At 44.5% G+C, this 22,983-nt stretch overlaps 1 protein-coding gene across 1 annotated transcript in view; it reads left to right on the top strand.

Moving 5' to 3' along the window:
* The window catches only part of CFAP43 (cilia and flagella associated protein 43), a 1,012,780-nt gene that overhangs the window by 103,928 nt on the left and 885,869 nt on the right, over positions 1-22,983 (top strand). The window contains exon 4 of the mRNA XM_069611745.1: positions 12,178-12,345. Coding sequence (XP_069467846.1) covers positions 12,178-12,345 — 168 coding nt within the window. The remainder of the gene's footprint in view (positions 1-12,177; positions 12,346-22,983) is intronic.

Raw genomic sequence — 22,983 nt, 5'->3', positions numbered from 1 at the left:
TGACTTTGGCTGTCACTTCAACTGTCAAGAGAGCACCTGTATCCTGAACCTGCATTGTGCCACTGTAGGGCAGGCTCTGCAATCAGGCTACTGATGCAGCAGTGGACAGGTGTACACTATGCTTCTGGCCTGGAGCTTATGGAAGGGGAATCTGATCAGCCTATTACCCTTTCAGAGATGGAATTACCTGCAGCATTTCATTAATTAATAGAAATCAAAAAGGGATTCTGCACCCTTGTTAAATGGCAATCCATCACAAATAGTGTCTGCAATGTCAGCAGCAGGTGTGATTGCTGAGCAGGCTGTGCAGTAGCACCTTAGGATGTTCTTATCTGCAGAATGGGATTACCATAATAAATGATCTCAGGCCCAAATAACCAGACAGTCTCAAAGCATATGGCAAACTACTGCTTTATTATCAGTTCAATAAAATAGACAAACCTGGCAAACAACAAATCATAGTCCACACACTCTCAATTACATTTCAGGTACACAAAAGCTTTATACCTCAATATACATCAGCTATGTGGCAAATAATAAAACCAATTGTACAGAGGGACTGGTTAGGGTAGCATATCCATTTATAGTCTCTAAAAGTGTTAGTAACATCATTGGCTGCCCCTCATCTGGTAGGCATGCCTTGAACTTTCCTCTAACTACATATAATACAGATTATAGCAGCATAACAACAACGGATTGCCCCTTGCAACAATGTATGCTCACCATTGCATAGGCCCTTATGATTGGTTGTAATGCTCTCCCAACCTTGGACACTCTGCTCGTTAGCAGCACATAAGCAAAATGAAACCCAGGTGCAGAGAACAACGTCAGACTACTGCACACATGCCCAATTAGTCTACCATCTCTCATCAGTCAAGCCTTCAGCCAACGCTTCTCTTTTGTACCTGGCTTTGCTGAATGTTCTCTTCTCTGGAACTTTGAGGAGGGTTAAGGTACACCATTCTTTCACCTAGACCTTATGAATAGGCCTTGTTTTCTGGTCTTGCACCACGTGTGAAGAGACCATGATTTAGTCCATCTCGCCTTCTATTTAGTGCTATTTGATTCAATTATGTCGGGTGTCATTACCCTCTTCGGACTCTGGAGACTTTGTTGCTTCTTTTCATATATGCTTTCTGCATCTTTAATTGTCAATACTTGGCATTCACAAATGTTTGCTCGTTTATTTAATCTAAGAGAAATATGTCCTGCATATATTGCTTATTCTCAATGGCTCCCTTTGTACCTTGCAATTACTTCTTGCTGTGGCATCCTTGATCTCTGGTCAACCGCTGTTCTTTGTTCATGCACAAATTTACTTCCAGCATCTGCTAGCTCTGCAGCCCCGGTCTCTCTTCTACAAGCTTTTCACTTACTATTATTCAGAGCCGACATCCATCTTTTCAACATGGCCACATTACCTGTGTTATATTTTCTACTGCAGCAAGCTTCTATGCAACTCCCCTACCTTGCGTTTCTGCGTATATACATTTACTACTCGTCTGGTTACTTATCTTTGTACGTATGGTTCCTTCTTACTTGCATATAACCTTACTCTTGTTTCTTCAGTTATATCTTCATTCTCTAGTCTTATATTGTTTCAGTTCATCAGTGTATCTTCTCCTTATGGCATCACTTTGCAAATGTCAGAGTTTCTTCACAGCTCTTCGATATTCAGTGGTGTCTGCAAATCTCCTGCTACCACTTCAGTTCGAGGGTACATTTGGTGCGGTTGTCTTGAGTGCATAAGGTCTCATACACTGGATGCAGCATTGGAATGATACCTGGTGTCATGCACTTGTTCTTTATCTGATATGTCAAAGGTGAGGGGGCGGGTTCTATCAGTGATGTACACGTCTGCTTCTCTACAAGGCAGTGATGTACATCAGCTTCATCCTCTGTGTTTTGGTAGAGTTGGGGGTTGCTGCATGTGTTGGCTTGTGGGGAATGTGGATGCGTTTGCTGCAAATTCAAATCCATGATGGTGACTAAGCCGTTTATTGTTTGCATTGTCTGATGAAAGTATGGGTGGGCTGTGAAGAAAGAGGGGTGAGCCTTGCATGAGATGTCTGGTATAGGGACCCTGGGTCCTTGAGACCTGTACAGGGCCAAACAGGAGTCACCCTGGTCTTCTTCAGCCCTTTGCTTGGGACTCCCAGGCAAAAGACATGCTAAGGAAGAGGGGTTAAGAGTGGGAATACAGAGGGGATGAGCAATACAGTGGGTTGCGGGCGGGTGGGGTAAATACAGACAAAACTGGCGAGAAGTGAACCAGTAGCAGCAGAGGTCATGTGACCTGTCTCAGCCACAGGGAAGAGAAGGCACAGATAAAGGTTAAGAGAGGAGGGGTGGGATCACCTGAATGGCTAGAGGCAGGTGTGGGGTAAAAAGAGAACAAACACTGCCAGAAAAAAGGGGAAAGGAGAGGAGAGAAACAGAAGGTTGGAGGTGGATGAAGAAAAAAACAGAAGTCAAGCATTGGCAAAGACAGCCGTTCTGGCTTTTCTGTTAGCATAAAATCGGCATTTGGTGGGCGCTGTCATAACACTACCAGCTGGCCATATGATGGCACGAGCTGGAAAATGGATGATTATTTGGGTATATGATAGTAGTGTCTAGAAATGTGTAATACATATACACAATCCAAAACGGTTGGATTAGTCAATGCTTGTTTTTATCAGGATTTCAATACTAGGAACAGATATAAATGAAGTGACTGTAGGAACACTTGAGGAAGACATTTTCATTACATCAGTAGCACATTTACAGATGCAATGTAGCCGTTAACTCTCAGAAGACTGGTATAAATAAAACTGTGTAAGGAAATCATGGTGGCAAAAGTAAAGACAGACACAAGTGATCACAGTTCAAGGGTGTTTATTAAACTTTATGTGCAGGGTGGAAAAACATCTAATCTAAACCTAAATCTAAGATGGAAGCAAGCTATGACCACCAAATAATAATAAGGCAGTCCTAGTGGCGTCTTGTCAAATAAAAGGGCCTATACTAAGAAAAACCCATTGCCACTACTTACAACTAAATACAAAAAGAGCGTGGGATAAGGTTCACAAATGATGAGCCAGGATGCAGTAACTGCAGTCTCTATTCCCAATGTTTTGAGCACGGGACAAGGCGGGACTCCTGGGCACAGCACACTCTCGAGCTTTCCTGTCAGGTTTTCACATTCTGTACCTCACATTGGCAAGATTTCTATGAGAAAAGAGTGTTGCAAATATTATTTCAGGAAAGTTGGAAAGGGAAGGTGGTTTAAATATTAAAAAGATTCTGTTTAGAGAGTAGAACAATTCCTGTTTTTAGTTGTTCTATTTTTTTCCCTTAACTAACTTTCATTTAGAAAGATGAAAATTCCTCAAGCCAAGATGGTGGAACACTTTCTCAGCAGTGATTGGTGTAGTTTATAGCAGGCATCATTGTGATGTCATTTAGAATGTTTACAATAATTATCAACTGCCTTTCATTAAAGTTTTCATCAGAGTAGGTCATGCTTTAGTTTTCTCCAGTGAATAAAGTTATAGTTTTCACTACAATATAGTAGAGTACTTATTATTATACTTATTAGTATAAATCCCTCTCAGAATTTAATTTAGTAGTTCCCAGTTATAGTGAGAGAAGATCTACAGAAGAAGGAAGATTCCAAGAAGCTTTGGTTGGCTGAGTGGCAGATTTTTCAAGTTCAAGACGAAGCTAAGTGAAATTCTGAAAGTTTCAGTGTTGTTTCTTAAAAAAACCAAAGAACTCTTTATTTTTGTTATTGGAACTATATCTGAACAATTGGATCTGTTTAATGTATATATTTTTATTTTTGAAGTTTCAGTTTAACACCTTACTCGAGAAAATTTGGATTAGTCAATTAAATGTGAGCGTATTCGTTTTCGCTTAGTTGTTTAATTGCTAACATATCTTATAACAATACTAACCTTTTATATTACGAGCGCGTGACTGTAGCTATTCTGTTTATTTTTGACCGCGCGCTTAAGAGAAAAGGACCCTATTGCGTCGCTTGAACATCGCGGCCATTTTGGAATTGCGTCGTACGTCGCGGCCATTTTGGGATTTTCTTCGTGCTTGTGTCGCGGCTATCTTTTGGATTGCTGAACATTTTGAATCTTCGTCACGCTTCGCACATGTGACTTGAAAACTTTACAGATTTTTTATATTGAATGATTATTTCACAAATTAAATTCCTGCAGACTTCATGGTGAAAGTTATCTTCAGCAAGACCCACACCAGGTATTTAATATTAAGAATTTCTTATATGAGGAAGTTGTTAACAGAAAAGATAAGATAGTAATTATTTGGGTATTATTTCCAGAACAATATTGTTAGCGAGGAAATAAGAATTCAGTGAAGAAACGAAGTTTATAAGAAGTCCTTCCTTGGAATAACATTTAAAGTTGGGTCAAGAAAAGACAATGGCCCTCATTACAACCTTGGCGGTAAGTTTTCAACTTTACTGCCAAAGCGTAATTTACGTTAACGCCATGGTGGATGGCGGATTTACCGCCCCATTCCAAGCTTGGCGGGGGGTAAATCCCCATTCACCATGGCCCCTTCCCCATTCCCATTTTTGCCCCATAGGGCATAATGGGAGTGGGGAAGGCGCTAATTACGGCACCGTAAATCACGGTGCTGTAATTAGCACCAAGGCGGTTTAGCACCTTGCATTTTAACGCCTGCTAAAAGCAGGTGTTAAAATGGGAATCAGGCGTTAAAGGTTAACGGCGCCGACGGTGCCGTTAAACCCTTAACGCCTGGGTTGTAATGAGGGCCAATTACAGAAGTCTCCTGTTTATGAGAAAAAGACAGAAGGAATTAGCCTATTAGCTATTAAGCTTAGGCTTCAGGTAATGGGAACAGAGTTATACGTTTTTTAGAATAGATATTGAGAGTTAGCTTACTATTAAAAAAGATTGCCTTTTCATTTTTAGGTTCTCTATTGCTAAATACCAGAGACTTTCCTGTGAAGACAAACAGAAGTGCCAGAAGCAAGAGTTCCTGTGTTTGTTTATCCATTCCCCTTTCCCTTTGTGTTTGCCTGGCCAATAGTTTTATGTAAAAGGATTGTTGAGCAGGCAGGCTTTGGGGGCTAGGTGGGCCAGCTTCACTCCTGCAGGATTCAACTCTTCAGTTCCTTGACATTTCCCAGCACGAGATGACAGTTCTGTTTTCAGCTATCAGGACCTTCGGTGGTGAAGTTTCTTTTCTACAAAAAGTCTCTTGCCTCTGAGGACCTGAAGTGTTCAAAATAACGAACAAAAAGTTCCTTTCTGCATGTATGTTGGGTGATGACTTTTTACCACTGGATCTCCCTCTTCCGGGCTCAGATTCACAAAACGTTCCTAGCAATATCAGGACCTTCGGTGTTAAGTCTCCTGCTTCTGGGGCCTGATATATTCAAAATAACAAACAAAAGTTCCTTTTGGTATGTGTGTTGGGTGAGGATTCTTCACCCCTGGATCCCCCTCTTCGGTACTCAGCCCCTGCTCGAATGTCAGCCGCCCTCCATCTGGTTCAGTATGGCTTGTATTCAAGGCGATTTCCTCTGCTATATTCACGTGTCCTTGGGTGATGTCTTTTCCCTCCTGGATCCCCCTTTTCCAGGCTGAGACCCTTCTCAAATGTTTGCCTTCCTCCTTTGGGTTTCTCTACAGCATTCACGTGTTTTGGGTGATGGCTTTTCACCCCTGGATCCCCCTTTTCTGGGCTCAGGCCGCTTACAAATATCAACTTCCCTCCCTTGGATTCACTATGGCTTTTTTTATTTTTATGTTGTTTATTTATAACGCACCACAGCCCAAGGGCATCAGGGGGCACATGTACACATGGGAGAACAAAGGGTTCTCAAAACAATTTCACCTGTGGCATTGACAAGCCTTAATGTCTTTTTAAACATTTCACTGTGGACATCCCTCTGTTGGGTTCAATCTTGCCAACAATTTCCAGTCTCCGTTTTTTCTCTTTTCTCACTATGCAGGATTCATCTCCCTTAGCTTTCCGATGATTTGTCGGGACAAAGACTTTCGACTGTACAGAGGATTTTGCTAGACCCCTCTATGACTACTTTGATCATTTCCTTGCGGCTCTCCTAACGCCATCTGGTATCGGTAATTTCATCAAATGAGGGATCAACCAGAGTCTCCTGAATGAGCACCCACGTGGTGCCAGACCCTTCTGCAGCTGGTTTTCACTTAATGTTAACCGTTTTTGGAACTTTCCTTAATTTGCCATTTGTAACTTTTGTTCGGTTTCTTATCAGTTCTCCCCTCGACTCCCCAACCGTGAGGAACTGCTTGGCTTTACTTGTCTCTGAAGTCAAGGCCGGTACCACAGTAGCAAGCGTCTCTCCCTGTTCTGCTTATCAGTTTAGGCGTGCTCCGTGTACCGTTGACATCTGCTGCAACACACACTGGCTATTGTCTGCGGTTTTACGATTCCTTTTGGGGAGGCTTTGCGGGTCTGGGTCGGAAAGGATAAGATAGTTTCTCTCCTTGTCACCCATTTGGTTCTTGCCGCCTTTCTCCTCCTCTTGAACTGCTGTGCTTGGATAGCTGTTTCGTCATGCTGTCTGCCTTGCTCGTATTGTGCTCTGGTGCTCCACCTTTAATCCCTGTGGGGAAGGGAAAGGGCTGTCAGGGGTGGGGGGGGGTGTGTTTTTGTGTTTGTTTGTGTTTGTGTTTTTGTTTGTTTGTGTTTTTGTTTGTTTGTGTTTTTGTTTGTTTGTGTTTTTGTTTGTTTGTGTTTTTGTTTGTTTGTGTTTGTTTTTGATTGATTCTGGTCAATTGCCGGACTTTGCCTAACCCTTGTGTCGGGACATGTCAGGTAAACGGCTCTGGTGGTAGTCTGTTGTCTTTTGTGTTGGAAAAAGGGGGTGGGGGTATGGTGTTTGAGTATCTTATGTGGTAGGATGGGGAAAAGGTGTTATAAGAAGGGGGATACCATGTCTCACCCGTCGGTGTCCCGCTTCCACTCCCCAACGCCCCTCACACAGGTGATCCTCCCTTACTGGTCCACCCCCAGTAACTGGATCCAATAGCGATGGCCGTGTCCTGGCCACCTGGATGACAGATCGCCGGGGACTGGTAAGTGAGACACCTGTAGGTTTCTCACAACTGGCAGGCCAAAGGTAGATGTTATTGCTTGATAGCTAGCTCAAGGAGATCCCAGGAGGATGTGTTTAGGCTGGGGAGGGGCAGTTAGTGGCTGTGAATGGCCATATAAATGCACAAAGGGCTGGAGGTGGGTGGGGGGAAGCAGATAGAAAGTGCCAGAAAAAGTGGCAAAGGAGAGAGGAAGATCTGTGCAGAAGCATTTAAGTAGAAACTCCTGCTCCAGACTACTTCTGATGCCTTGGGGGGATATCTTTTTTCTATCTCGGAGAACACATAGAACAAGTTTGCCTATCTGGGGCAACTTCGGGGGATAATGTTATGACACATTGAGTAATGTGCTGCAGAAGTAGCAAGATGAGTAATGGTTTTAAGCTCCTACTCCGCTCCTCACTTCTACTAGAATAGTAGTGATCCCAATCGTAAAGGTGAGACGGCCCCTGTGTGTTGCAATGAACTAGGTTCTAGCATGCTGTTTTAGAAAGACGCATTTTGCTCTTTAGCTTTCATGTTGGCAAATCACATTGCAGCTGCTAGTTTTTGTGAACAGCAATGTATATGTGTGAAATATTCTTTTCAGCATGGACCATTTTGAAAGTGGGGCCTATTTAGCAGAACCCACTTTCCTGGAGAGCAAAAATCGAACATCTTGCAGATGACAGTCTGTCAAACTCCCCCAGCCAAAAACTGTAGAGCAAAATCCTTCTAAGAGTCTGGCTCATAGTCGAGGTGAAAATATCTGCTGACGCCACCTGCAATGGCGTAGAGTGATACGCACCAGGGGCATTCTAGATCTGCATATTGAATCCCTAGAGGGGTGGAGCCCAAACCCAAAGCTTTTGATTCTCCGTCTGCATGGCCATTAACCACTTATCATGCCTGATCAGTCTGGACAGTAAAATGTTGTATACCAGCTTGCATGCAGCCCAAACCACTTCAAAAACCCTACTTTTCAATTGTGGCCCAGGCCCTTTCTCTTTTTGTCAGCACCTTCAGTTGTGCTAATGCTGCTGAAATTCCAAATTCATAATCTGTCTAGAGTAGGAATTCCTGTCCATAGTCTGTGATCTTTAGAACTGGCATACTGCACAAACCATCTTTTAGGGTCTAAAAAGCTGCATAGCCGGCAGGGGTCCAATTCAGTTTCTTTGTCAGGAATGCCCTCAGCTGGGTCAGAGTGGTTGAAATGTCCAAGTTATATACCACATGCACTTTTGCATGGAGATCCCCAGCCACATTGAGTGCTAAGTAAGTCACAGTACCCTGTGGTAGCCGGCATTTGAATGCCTTGATAGTCAAGCCAGCATTGTACATGGCTTGCAGCACCTGTTTCAGGTGGGACATATGGTTTACCCAGGTGTGGCTGAATACTACAACGTCACCTAGATAGGCAACACTGATGTCTTCCACTCCAGACAGGACCTCGTTCACTATCCTCTGGAAAATGGGAAGGGCATTTTCTAACCCAAAAGACATACCAATAAACTGATACTGCCTTTCTGGGCTGGAAAATGATAATCTCTCTTTTGCTCTGTCAATCAAGCAAACCTGCCAGTAAATGGCAATGAGGTAAAAGATACTCATGTACTTGACAGTGGCCAGCTTATCAATGAGCTCATCAGCTCTGTGTATAGGGTGAGCATATGTCTTTGTCGCACAAAAGCAGTCTTTAGTCCATTCAGAAGCAGTCTTCAGTGCTCCCATTGTTGGACTTCCTAGGTACCAGCACCACTGGACTAGCCCATGGGCCCTGAGATATCTCAATCCCCCAGGGTCAACCTCTTGGAGATTTCCTCCGTGATAGTTTCTCCCACACGTTGTCAGACATCCAGTGAATTCTGCTGTCTGCTGGCTTGCTGTCTCCTGGTTCAGTGTCATGGACTGTGCAATCTGAATTTGGCGACAAGAACCCTGCAAACTGGCCTAGTAGCTGCTGATTTTGTTGCACTTGATGTTGGGTTAGGTCAGAGGAGAGGTGTCTGCTTTCTATAGACTCCTCAGTATGTATCAAGTCTGGGAGGGAATCAGTCTCCTCCTCAGACTCACTGTCTATCACCAAAGCCATCACCAAATCATCCCAACTGCAATGAGGTTTTCACTGGTGGACGTGGACAACTCTATGCACTTGCCAGGGGCCTTTCTATCAATGAAGTAATTAACCTCACTGACTATTTGAGCTATCATGCATTTTAGGTGGGGCGGGGGTGTTGTCGAATTTCTACACAAGCCAAGAGTTTTGAGGATAGAAAGCTATAGAGAACATATACTACAGTCCAAACCCCTGCCCCATTGCCTTCATATATGCAGGTATGGAGTTGGTTCCCCTGTCAGAAATGACTTCCTTGGGGAAAACCACCTGACAGGATTTCCCAATCAGAGCCTTCACCACCACAAGGGTTTTGATACACTTCAGGGTACTGTGTGCGATGGTCTACCACCACTAGCATGTTCTGGTTCTTTGAGGTGGTTAAGGGATCCAACGTACCCACAGTATCCATAGTTATCCACCCAAATTTCGGCCAAACCACTGGTCGTGTAATCAAATGGGCCTCAGTTACTCTGCCTGATTTACCAGAAGCTTGGCAATTGAGCGGCAGTGCATATATTCCTTTATTTGTGCATCCACCTGGGGCCAGCAAAAAGGAGCTGACAACCTGTCAGATGTCTCGGTCACTCCTAAGTGACCAACCAAAAGAACTTCGTGGGCCAAGCCCAGCAGAGAACCTCCTGTAGTACTGTACTGGGGAACAATCCCTGTCCGGTTGCAGGACCCCACACAGAAAACTTACTTTGGGTGTTGATGCTCCCATGTTGGAGGTGCCATCACTCTTGGTTTCCTTGGAAGTGGACAAGCCATGTGATGGGAATTTCACTAAAGATTTTTGTGGACCTTTTCTGGAAAAGGTGTGAGAACCTTTATCCTCACCCTCCTGCGTTTACTTTTTTCAGAACCCTTTTGCTTTGGGTGTGCTTGCCTGCACGTTTTTCGGGACATGAGTACTCACATACTGGTAAGCCGCTTTGGCAAGCTCCATAAAGGCTGGGATGTTCATGTCTACTAGATGCTTGTGTAGCCCTGCCTCACAACTTTTGAATATATGCTTGCATTCAGACACATTCTGCATGCCTTCAAATGTATCAACTTTGTTTCCAGTCATCCACACACGCAGATACTCCAGAGACAAATGTGTAAATGCTCCTTTGATGGCATTCTGTCGCAATGTTTTTCCGCTGGTACAGGTCAGCAGTTAACCCTATTTTTGGAGAGTCATGAACCCAGTGGAAGTAAGAAAACATTGCAGGAACCAATGAAGGTGTAGGGGTGGGTCTGTAGTGCCTTCTGTAGCTAGTTGGGAGTAGACAGCCATCTGGTCTTCCTAATGTCGGGTTCAGTCCGCCTTTCAGACCTCTTGACCTCAAAACCCACTAGAGCCTCTGATCTTCCTACTTGACTTTCAGCATCACTCATGAGAGGCTTCTACACTGGTCAGAGGGTTATGCCCTCATATCTCTTCTGACAGAGCAGGGTGGTAAGGTCCTCGCAACAAACTAAAGAGAGGGTTCCCAGTGGGGTTCCTCAAAGGGAGGGGGGCTTGTCTGAGTTGTGCAGAGTTACCTCCTATCTAAATCTTCAGACTGACATCAGGGGACCGCTGTAACACGTCTGGACCACTCTGTGCCTGAAACGTAACAAAATTGTCTTTTCTGTTCTGGCTTTATGTACACACTCTGCCTGTAAGACGTATCTCAGAGTAATCTCCCCCTCCTACGATTGCAGAGGTCTGCCACCTGGAGCAGCAAAACCCTCACTGGACATTGCTCTCATTAAAGTACATGGCGGTGATTCAACCTCAGGCAGTATCTATTGACACTGCTTAAGGGATAACTCACTAAGCAGCAGCAATTCTCAAACCACCACGTTTGTTCCTTCCACTGTTTTTCAATGAAAATGTGGCATAATGCGTTTTCCATGGCTAATAAGCAGTGTGTGGGCTATATGCAGTGGTAGAAGTGTACCGAGAAAAGTAGTGGAACTGTGGTCTCGACAGGGAAGAGGGTAGGTGGAAGCCTAGTGCAACATGTAACAAGGCATTGTGGCTGGGGCGTTGCAATGGTCTAAGTGACTAGTAACTAAGGCTCCTATTACAACTTCACACTTGCACAAGGACATGAATGGACAAATCCTCTGTAAAAACTGTGAATATGGTCGTGGAAAGTAGAGGAATGGTAAACAGAAAGAAATAAAAGTAGTGGAACCCCGCTCCCGCTCACTTCGATCACTGGCTATATGTAGGAACAGGAACGCTACTTCTATTGCTTCTGTAGAACATCTTCCTCTAGCTGAAACCCACAAGGCAACTACCTAGAGATCGGTACACACAGTTTATATTCACTAACTACTCATTAAACCTAACCACTCATCGGCCTTCATTATGAGGTTGCCAGTAAGCTGCCGGTGCTACCTGTGGCCTGCTGGCAACCTTGGCTTACCATTTCTGCCACCCGATTTCCCGGTAATACACGGATATTCCGGTTGCGGAAGGAATGGTAAGTTCCCCTTGAGTCCCATAGTACTATATGGGAATGGGAACACTAAAGCAACGGCACCGTTAGAAACGGTGTCGGTGCTTCAGTGAAAAATCTGCCGGTAGGGGCCAGAACTACCGGCAGGTCAGGCCTGCAGGTAGTTCACAACCCCTACTGGCAGACTGGTAGCTTGCCAGTCCGGAAAAGGTGCCGGTAACAGCATTATCTCAAAGCATCATTCCTCCTAGAACTGACTGCTACTTCATTCTTCAACCTTTTGCTTTGAAAAATAACTTCTAGGATATATTTAGGTTTCACAAAGAACATTTTTCATTTCTTTAACACATATTAATTTGTGTTCTATACAAGCAGACATTTATTCTCCTCATGACGGTAAATTCGAAAAACCCTAGCAAACTTGGTTTTTCCTTTGTTTTATTTTCTTTAATGACCAAGCAAATGGCATAGTAAGATAATGCTTCCAATTTGCAAGTTGTAATATGTTTGTATTTATTTCTATAAGGAACTGGCAAGAAGGCACCCTCCTGTGCAGTAAATCAGAATCGGATGTGCCTGCACGCAGTTTGGCATTTAACCCCATCAACTGGTATCAGCTCTGCTTGTCCAGCAATGAATTTCTCACTGTGTGGAACATTGAGAGATGTGACACAATTTATCATCTCAAGCCCACGTAAGTAGCATCATTTTATATCTTTATTATCACCTTTGTCGGTGAATCATTCCAAGCATTTAAATTCAACTCGGTTTGCGAAAAGTGGAGGATAAGTAAGATAATCTGTCAAGAATGTCCTTCAATCATGAACCTTAGCAAACCTCCTCTGCATGTTTCTGTTCTTTCATTTGATATTATTACTTCTTCCTTATTTCATTTGCACTTATTAAATGTTTATATTGTTTTTATTTTTTAATGGAAAAGTTTCACTTTGAGTTTGTTTGATTTCAGTTTATAATTTCCTCGTATTCCTTATGTTGTTTTGTTGAATTTGCCCAGGGAAGATCCCCAAACATCTGAACATCAACCCCAACATCATTTGTGCCATCTTATTGTTTTTCCACTTTTCCATACCTATCTCTTTTCCATCACCCACTCTGTCACCAGCCCCAAGCCCTGCCCTTTTTCCAATCTAATGTGTTACTGTTTTCCTCCCCATCCTAATTTTTTATGATAACGATGTGTTATTTATATCCCACTTTCGCCAAAGCATTTTACATAGAACATATTTACATACAATTTCACACAACCGAAATTGGTACTCATTTATCGACCTTGGAAGGATGAAAGGATGAGTTGAACTTGTGACCTGCAGATCACACACAGATGGTAGCACCGAACGTTCAACCCACTGAGCTATCTTACTCCTCTTTTGTGTATCCACCTGCATTTCCTACCAGCCCTATGGCGCAGATGGCACAAAAATCACCCCAAATCTCTGAGATGGGTCAATGATTTATATAGATTCATTAATGGGCTCTACGACTGTCCCGCTCTCTTGTCTTGTTATGACCCTCCTCTGCATCTGTAATCCCTTGTTAGTGCTACCAAATATTGCACCTTATTGTCTAAAAGCTGACTTGTACTCACCATGGTGTTCTAAAGGTCCTATCACTAGACTCCATCAGGGACTTCCTAACTGTCCCTATTCTGTCCATTAGTTCATGTTCTACAGGGATAGGGAATGCACCTTGCAGGCACCCAGTTATAATCAGTCAAACTCACTCTTGCCTTTTCCTTGCCTGTGTTCTTGCTACACTTCTCCTCAATCTCCACCCACCTTGGTTCTCTCCCCCCTTTGCTTCGATCCCTCCGATGGCACTCACTCTTTCACTTTATCTAGACCCTTAGATATTACTCCTCTCTCCTACTTACTACCACCCATTCCTCCACACTGCTTTCCCCACCCCACACTACTACTCCTTGCTCCGCACTACTACTCCAGCACCACACTACTATTCCTCCTTCCACACTACTACTCCAGCCTACTCAAACAGCCTCCCCTCGACCAGTATCATCCACTTCACAGACAGTCCTTACAATAACTCACATGATTTTTGATCACTGTATTTATTTACTTATTTATCTTGTCCTCTCTTATGTTCTGCACTTTGCAATTTCTCCCCCTTTGCATGCACTTTTCCCCTTTTCCCTTCCCCATGCACTTGCACGTTCTCAATTTCACTGGGCCTAGTAAGATCCTTTGTGTTTGTTCTCTCCACTGTTCCCCTCCCTTTGCCTGGTTGCGCTCTGAAACACCTGTGTATGAGCGCGATCTAAATAAAATATCATATCATATCATGACCACACTCGCCCAAGTATCACTCTTCATCCCACTGCAGTACAGCTTGAGCCTGAGATTTCATATTGAGACAGCTGGGATTGCATATGTGGGTGCATTTTATCCTCTTTTTTTTATTGTGCACTGGAACTGTGTGCTTGGAACTTTGGGCAAAACCATTGGTCCCACCTTTTTGCTGTCTCTAGGCTCATCCTTTTCAGGGCCTATGAGGTTGATGTCAGTTGTGATTTTAGTACATGTATGATTATTTGTATGTGAGGCGAGGCTCGAAATTGCTTGTTAGTGGCTATGCAAAAGCCTACACTCCAGCTAATAGTTTTATGAATGATTGAATTGTTGTCTCTTAGAAAAAGGATGCACTAATCTCCCAGGGCAAAATTATTGGTTTCCCTAGTAATTGGAATGGGTTTGATGATTAGATCAGTTACAGGGTTATCTGAATTTGACAGTCGTAAAATCAGTATCTTGTATAGATTGTTTGTATGGGTTTTACTATTGATGAAATAATTCCTTGGTTTGCTCATCCTGCATTCCTCTTTGCACACCTTTTCTGCCACGCCCTCTCCCCGCTCACCAAAGTCACCACTTCCCACTCCCTCCTTGTTCACCCGAGTCACCACATTTTACATCCGCTCCCTACCTTTGACTGCCCGGCTGTTGACGTGCATCGCCGTTTCCTGCTCCCGCATTGGCGAGTCCAAGTACTTACTGAAACTAGTGATGAGACTTAGTATGCGGGAAGGCTTCACTCTGCACTGGGAATAGAAAGAGCAGTGCCTGATCCTCTGGTGTAGAATCCGCTTTCTTTTCACTGTCCGTTGAAAAGGAAGGGGACTTTGAGGCCTACAGATATATAATTGGCCTTCTTTTGCGCAACTTTTTAAAGTCAAATTGTTTTTTTAAGATAGAAAAATTATTTGCCTAATTTACTGAGCTGCATGCTTTTGGACAAGATTTTTTTTAATGATAATACAGCAGCATAACCTGCCTCTAGTGCAAAAGCATATTGTCTGTGATCTGGCCTCCTTGTGGCCAACCCAGATCTCTAATCCCTATTAACTGTGTTGGTTGTCATGGGCCTTTTATTTAATCATATTGATTGATTGATTATAAAATGTATTGAGCGCACGTTCACCCGTGGGCCCCTTGCCCCTTGGCGCTATAAAACCAGCAGAACACAGACCATCAGCCGACCTCACCTAAAAGAGGAGGGTCTTTACAGCTCGACAAAAAGAGAAATGATTTATATAATCCGCAGCCCACGTAGCAGCGAGTTCCAGAGCTTGGCGGCCGCTATAGAGAAGGCACGGCCACCAACACGGGAGAGAAGAATCCTAGGAACCAAGATAACTGCATTATTCTGGGAGTGGAGCACACAACTGGGGACATACGGTGGACATTTCTCTTGCAGATACTCTGTCCCCAGCCCATAGAATGCCCTGTGTACGATGCACAGAGATTTAAACTGTACTCGTTTCTCAATGAGAAGCCCGTGAAGCTGCCGAAGAACAGGTGACATGTGAGAGGAAAGCAGGACATGGGACACCACGCGTGCCGCAGTGTTTTGTAAATCATGGAGCTGTCATTAGAGCTATAGCAGCTGAATTAAGTTAGACCGAATTGCAGTGGTCTGCTCCACAACCACAGGACAACCACAGGAGCATGGAGATGAGGAGGAATGAAAGGGAGAACCTTCTGTAAAATCTTTAATTCAAAGTGCCCGGACTGGCAAACAGATGCCACCTGTGCATCCAAAGAGAGTGAGGCACATAGTTTAACACCAAGATCCCTCATCACTAGGACAGGGGGTGGAAGTGAACCAAGAGAAATGGGCCAAAAGTCAGAAGTCCAAAGAGAAGCAGCAGAAGGTGAACCCACCACCAAGACCTCATTCTTGTCCCCCTTCAGCCCAAGCCAATTATCACTCATCCACCCTCCCACTGTCTCCAAACACCCCCGCAGCTGAGCTGCAGCCTCCTGTTGATAAAGATCAATGCGAGCGATGATCTGTGTATCATCAGCATACAAGTAGCACTGGAGGCCGTGGGGGGGGGAGATGGGGATGGGGGGGAAGAGAGGGGGAGGGGGGGAGAGAGAGACAGAGACAGAGACAGACACTCTGGACCAAAGATGGGAAAGGCTGACCACAGCTGCATAGGTCTATCAGACATAGTAGAAGGAGGCCTACTCACTGATCCTTGGCCAGACAAGGCAATATTACCTCTAATGTCAACAGCCTTCTGAAAAAAGAAATTTATTACCAAATATAATACAGAAAGTTCCAGCCTGTACCGTATAGTCAAGAGACATTGGCACATCCTCCAACTGGACAGAGACATTACCCCTTAGGTAGATAATTCGCCAAATTTCATCTACACCAAGGCAAATAACCTCAAGAACATCCTCTCACCTTCATTCATGCCTAATCCACAACACAAACCAACTTGGTTACAGTTAGCAAGTACCAGTGGTTTTCGCAAATGTGGGGGATGTTCCATGTACGCCTTTGTATATGAAATAAGTAAGCTCGAATTTGACCATTTGGGTACAAATACAATTACCTTGTTTATAAACTGCAATACCAAATTTTGTGTATATTGTATCCTTTGTGTTTGTGGACAGTGTTACATTGGCAGCACAATCCGACCACTAAAAATCAGAATCAGAGAACACTTGGCATCCATCTCCCAGGTAGATTCCAAATATCCATTATCAGTACATTGGCAACAAGCCCACCAAATGGACAACAAAGCAGAAATTAAATTCACTGGGATGGCCAAGGTTACGCTACCACAACGAGGTGGGAATCTGGTTCTCAAATTGCGACAATTAGAAGCGCGGCTTATTTTCCATTATCGCACTGTCACACATGGCCTCAATACAGACCACAAACTTTCTGTATTCTTATGAGCAAAGTGCAATGTGTAAATGTATTGTCTTATTTGACTGTACAGTGCTCTCCACACTTCCTTTCTCCTATATGCTTGTGGTTCTTTGTTTGCCATACAGTGAGCTTGCTCACAGACTTAACCTTCAATAACTCTAGATATCTCCTTGTTCCCACATGAGGTGTAATAGGAAGGTCCGGTTCTCAAGGCAACCCATGCCCTCTCTTCTCTGTTGGTCATATATATTTATTACCTTTCCTATTATCGGGCCATCCCTTAAATGGCCCCCCTCTCTCTCTTAACCAAAATGTGGCTTGTCTATTATTACCGTTATGTAAGTGACCTAAATTACAAGTGAACCATTTCTTGCATCTCACATCCTTGTTATCCATGCATAGTTTCCTAATCTAATACTAGGCGGTTTACTATTAACTCAAACCAACTCTTAACTTGAATTGGCCTTCCGCCGCGCATACACACCTAAGATGGCGGCCGTACATCCCCAAACATACGGCCGCGCACGTTGATGTGCACACGCTACTGCCAATAACTTTGGCAGCGCGAGTCGCGGACGGCAGGCTCCATTTTCGTTTTGCAGCGGAGACGCTGGTAAGTATCATACTTGCACGCAGACCCCTATAGCTGTGAGGGTCTACGCGCGTATCAATTACCAAGCCAGACCCGCAGCTGTCACTAATTGCGTTGTCTCCTTTTTGTCCTTTTCCTTCCCTTCACCTCATTGCTGGACTCGCGCCACACGCTCGTCCCCTCTGTCAACATTGTTCTCCAAGCTGAAACGCGGAAACGCATTATTATAAGTTGTTGCAACTGCAAGTGACAGGTACTCTTGTGGCACTTGCCTTTTTATAATCAATGATTAACCGTCCTACTTATGCAATAGCACACATGTCTAATACATAGCTTATAAATTTAAATTTACAGTGGAGCCCGTGAGAAATCAATAATTAATCACTTACCTCAAATCTGGGTAAGTGTGTAACCTTTTAAATTTTTGGGTTGAATCGTAGCACTAGCATCTTTCAATTGGTGATGTCCTCTAAATAGAATTGCCCTAATCGGGCTCGTTTGTTTTTCTCTCAGTACACATTCAATTTACAACTGACTTCAGGTAAAAGACCTAAACTTTTCTATCAGCTCTTAAAATGTGTATGGCACACCAAGAACTCCAAAGCTAATGAAAATCTGTTTATTTTTCCACTCCCTTCTCTCTTTCTGATCTGATGATTTTCAAATACACAAATGGTATGGATGTTTTCACAATTACGTTGTATATGAATGGTTTTTTACTTTTGTCTTATTTTTTAAATTATATATCATCTTTTGGCTGTTGGCACTATGGATTGAAACATTGCAATGATGTGCCATATATGATCAATGAAACTGTTACGTGGCTTTTCTCTTTGTTTGCCCTGGTACCTTGGGTCTTATATATGACTTTGCTTAATTTATTTGTACTACATTACCTCGCATGTACAAAAATCTTGCAGCCTCAGTGGAAGGGCAAGTGCTTGAAACACGTGTCAGGCTACCCTAGTGTCAATTAAAAATCATTACACCATTTTGGTTTTAACTAGTGTCTGTGCGCAGTGTGCTTGCAAAACCTGTAACTCATTCTACTTACCTGGCGGCAGAATTGCCAAATCCCGCCCTCCGCACTCACCTGCAGCATTCCCGACTACACCTAAAATTACAGGTCCTTGCGCTGAACCTCGCTTCTTCCCCCCTCTGCCAACTCCTTTTCTCTACTTCACAATATGTCCTCCTCCGTTTTTGCTCAGCCTGCCCACATTTAAGCCGGTGAGACGTCAATTGACCGGTAAACCACGGATCAGAAGGGCACTGACGCAGAGTGGAGAACGTAAGGGGGGGGCCAGATTGTCAGCTGCAGCCATAAGAGCCTGTGTAAGTATTAAAAGATCCACAGGTTGGGTGGCAATACAGCCACTTTCGCAATGATACTAGAATCTGGCACAAGGCCCTATCGACATTTTAGAGTCTTAACACAAGCAGCTGAGCTGCATTGGATCTTCATATTAATATGGAAAAGTACAATAAAATTATCGGACCAATCTACTGGTAAGACTGAAACAAGAGCACTAGGCAAAAAGTTTAAATCTTACGTGTTACCGTGCTGGTGGGCAGGCCTGTCTACCAGCTGAAAAACCCCTAAATCGAACATAGCAGCGAAAACCGCGTCAACAAAGGGGTGGCAGTATGTTTTTTTTTTAAAACAATTTTTATTGATTTTATTCAAACAACAAATAACAAACCCAACTCAACTTACAGTGGTTACATATCTTGCTCGTAAATACACATACATTGTTATCTTTTCGCCCACTGTATTTCCCATCCCACCCCCCACCCCAGACTAATTTCCCCCATCGTTAGTCTCCACCTCTTGTGGTGGGGAGACCTCTCCCGCCATGCTTGTTGAATCCTCATCACTTGGTCCATCATACGTGGGCCCAAATAGCTCTGCTATTAGCTGTCTCCAACCCTCTAGGGCTCTGGCTTCACCCTCTATGTCCCCTTTGCACGCTTCCTGCCATGCCACTGTTTCTGCCTCCGCCCACTTCTGCAAGTCCCTCCACCACGTCTCCACTTTGGGCTTGTGGCATGCTTTCCATCCCATTGCAATCCTTCTTTTCGCCAATATATATGCCAGATCTTTTAATTTGCTCACATGTTTAAGCTTCCGCGGTCTGGGGAACCCTCCCAGCAAACGAGCCCACGCCGTATCCACCTTCATGCGGATTCCCTTGTCTTCCATTCTCTGTGCTATATCTCTCCAATATTCCGCTATCTGCGGGCATGCCCAGAACATATGCACGATTCCTGCGCTTTCCTCATTGCATTTGGGACACACCTGGCTTCCAGCATTCTTAAATTTAGCTACCTTCAGTGGCGTCAGATATGCTTAGTGCGTTATATACAACTGTATTTGTTACAGCCTAGCATTCCTCGACACTTTCTTGTGATACCCCTGAGCCCTTTCCCACATCCCGTCACTCATCACCTCTCCTACTTCCTCCTCCCAGGCCAGTCTGAGTGGCGTCACCTCTTTGCCCACTTGAGTCATCATCATCTTGTACACTCTAGACGTTTCATGCCCACCTTCCGCTAAATCATATATCACATCTAATGTGGTGTCCGGTTCCTCTGCAAGTTCCACTTCGGACCAGGTATCCTTAATTTGTTGCACCATCCCATGGTATGTAATATATTGCCCAGTGCTCAACCCTGTTTGCTTCACCAGCTCCTCAAATTCCAGTATTTTCCCCTCTTGCCACACATCCCCCAATGTTGCTATTCCAACCGGTTCCCAATACATCCTAATCATTAACCTGAGTTGCACATCTGTTCCCATCATTGTAACCAGTGGGATTTGCGGCGAGCACAGGGCCGGCTTCTCCATCAACCGGCACGCCCTCTGCCACATCCCCCACCCAAGACCCAACATCCCCGGGTGGCCTCTCAGCTCCTTCTTGGGTAACCATATCATTTCTCTCAAAAAGTATGGGGAGCAATCACCTTGATGCAGCTTATGTTCTAAGGTGGACTCCGCAAAGAGCCATTTGGCTACATGTTGCAACTGGCTTGCTACATAATCTACTTCACAGTTGGGTAATTTAATGCCTCCTTTCTCATGCGGGCTTTGGAGTTTCCATAGGGCTACCCTGTTCCTCATCCCGTGCCATAGGAATTCCCTGCATATGCTGTCCAGCTTAGTAAAGAATTGCCGGGGTATGGAGTATGGGATGTTCACAAAGCAATGCAACAGTCTGGGCAATGCCACCATCTTGAGCATCGCCCCCCTTCCCATCATTGCCAGGGGGAGTTTCACCCAGAACTTCATGCTATTTTCCAGTTTCCGAACCGTTCTAACTGTATTATGCCTATGTTTGTCTTCTACTGTGTGATATATACCTATCCCAAGATACCTAAAGGTCGTGGTCTCCCACGGTACCTGAAGTACCGGCAAACTCTCCGCCATGAGCCCTCTATATCTGCCCAGCGGAAACGCACAGGATTTGCTTGGGTTCACGGCTATACCTGAGAGTTCCGCAAACCTGTCTACCACTTCTAATACATACTGCAGATTTTCCTCTGGGTAGCGCAAATACAATAACATATCGTCTGCTTATAGATAAATTAAGTGTGATGTTTCCCCAACTACAATGCCTATTTCGTCATATTGCTGCCTTAGGTAAATCGCCAGAGGTTCCAAAGCCAGAATGTACAACATGGGGGACCAGGGGCATCCCTGTCTGGTCCCTCTACCAAGTTGCCACCTTTCAGAAATCACAGTTGCTGTCTTCACTCTCGCTAATGGCTCGCTATATAGAAGTTCTACCCAGTGGAGATATCCTGGTCCCATACCATAGCAAGCTAGGGCCGCCTTCAGCCAGGGCCACCGGACCGAATCAAATGCCTTGATCGCATCCAGCGACACTATCGCCATTTCGCTAGTGTTCCCTTCAGTATGTTCAATCACTCGGTGGAGTCGCCTCAAATTATTTGAAATATTCCTGTTTGGGACATATCCTGTTTGATCAGGGTGAATTAATTTGGTTATGACCTTTTTCAATCTGTTTGCTAACACTGCTGTTAAGATCTTACTAGCTTGGTTTAACATCGATAGGGGTCTATAGGAACTACAGTCACTAGCAGGCCTGTCGGGCTTGGGGAGTGGCACAATGGCCGCTTTGCGCAGTGATTCCGGTAGTCTCCCAACTTCATATGCTTCGTTAAGCATTTCCAGCAGTGGGGGGAGAATCTCTGTTTTATATGCCTTGTAAAATTAACTCGGGAGTCTGTCAGTTCCCGGGGTTTTACACGTGGGCAGCTACCTCACCACTTCTTCTAACTCTTCTAGAGTGATCGGGGCATCTAGCTCCCCCCCATCTTCTACACAAATTTGGGGTAGCCCAATGTCTTCCAATATGTTCTCTATTTCCCCCTTCTTGTCTCCCGCCTCGACTCCGTACAAGCGTCTATAATAGTCTACAAATTCTTGGTTAACCCCCTCCTGCGTATCCACTACATCGCCATTATCTCTCACCATTGTTCTGATTGGGGGCCTAGGAGTCTCGTTTTTGTAAAGCCATGCGAGGAGTCTTCCTGGTTTGTCATCTCCAGCATGTTGTCTTTCTATGTATTTTTTATAATTAAGATTGCATAATCTATCCCAATATCCAGCACATTTCTGCTGCAGGCCCAGAGCCTTTTCTATATCTGCCTTGGTGTTACTGCCCCGTTCCAATACCCTCTCCAATTCCCTCTCAGAGTCCTGTAATTCGGTCAGAATCCCATCCTGCAGTCCTTTAGACTTGACTATGGCTATTCCCCTCACTACCACTTTAAAGGCTTCCCAGAGTGTGCCCGCTGTCTTTTCACTGCCAGTATTTATCTCGAAATAACTTATTATTTCCTCTCGCATATCCTCCCTAAACACGCTGTCTTTAAGAGCCTCTGCGTGCAATCGCCATTTGGGTATCCTTCCCCTAGGGGGTCGGTATTGCCATGATAGCAACAGTGGCGAGTGGTCTGAGAGGACTCTAGCTTTGTATTCTGCCTGCAGTATTTCGGTCAGCAACTCCTGCGTGACAAATATATAGTCCAATCTTGTATGTAGGCCCTGTGGGGCTGCGTAATGTGAATAGTGTCTATCCTGCGGATGGCATGTTCTCCATGCATCTGTAAGCCCAAACTCCGCCAATAGTGCATATAGTGCCTTTGCAGCCGGGTTGGGTCTAGCTATTTTAGTGTCTGATCTATCGATGGTGGGGTCCAACACACAGTTGAAGTCTCCCCCCCCACGGTATGGCCCCCCCACACTGCCACTGAGTTTACTATACAGGGTCCTAAAATACGCCACTGTATCTTGGTTCGGAGCATAAGTATTCACAATGCAGATCTCTCTGTTTTCCACCATCCCTCTCATAATCACCATCCTACCATCCACCTCTACCTGCGAGCTCAGCAACTGAAACGGAACATGCGGGGCTACCCATGTGATCACCCCTCTTGCGTAGGCGGAGTATGTTGCCCCCACCATTGTCCCACTCCATTTTTTCCGTATCACTTCTAGTTTATCTTTCGTTA

This window comes from Ambystoma mexicanum, chromosome 8, assembly GCF_040938575.1.
Source record: "Ambystoma mexicanum isolate Mex_15411 chromosome 8, UKY_AmexF1_1, whole genome shotgun sequence".
NCBI classification, from domain to species: domain Eukaryota; kingdom Metazoa; phylum Chordata; class Amphibia; order Caudata; family Ambystomatidae; genus Ambystoma; species Ambystoma mexicanum.
The sequence above is the reverse complement of the archived record's forward strand: the minus strand, read 5'-3'. Positions and strand labels throughout refer to the sequence as shown.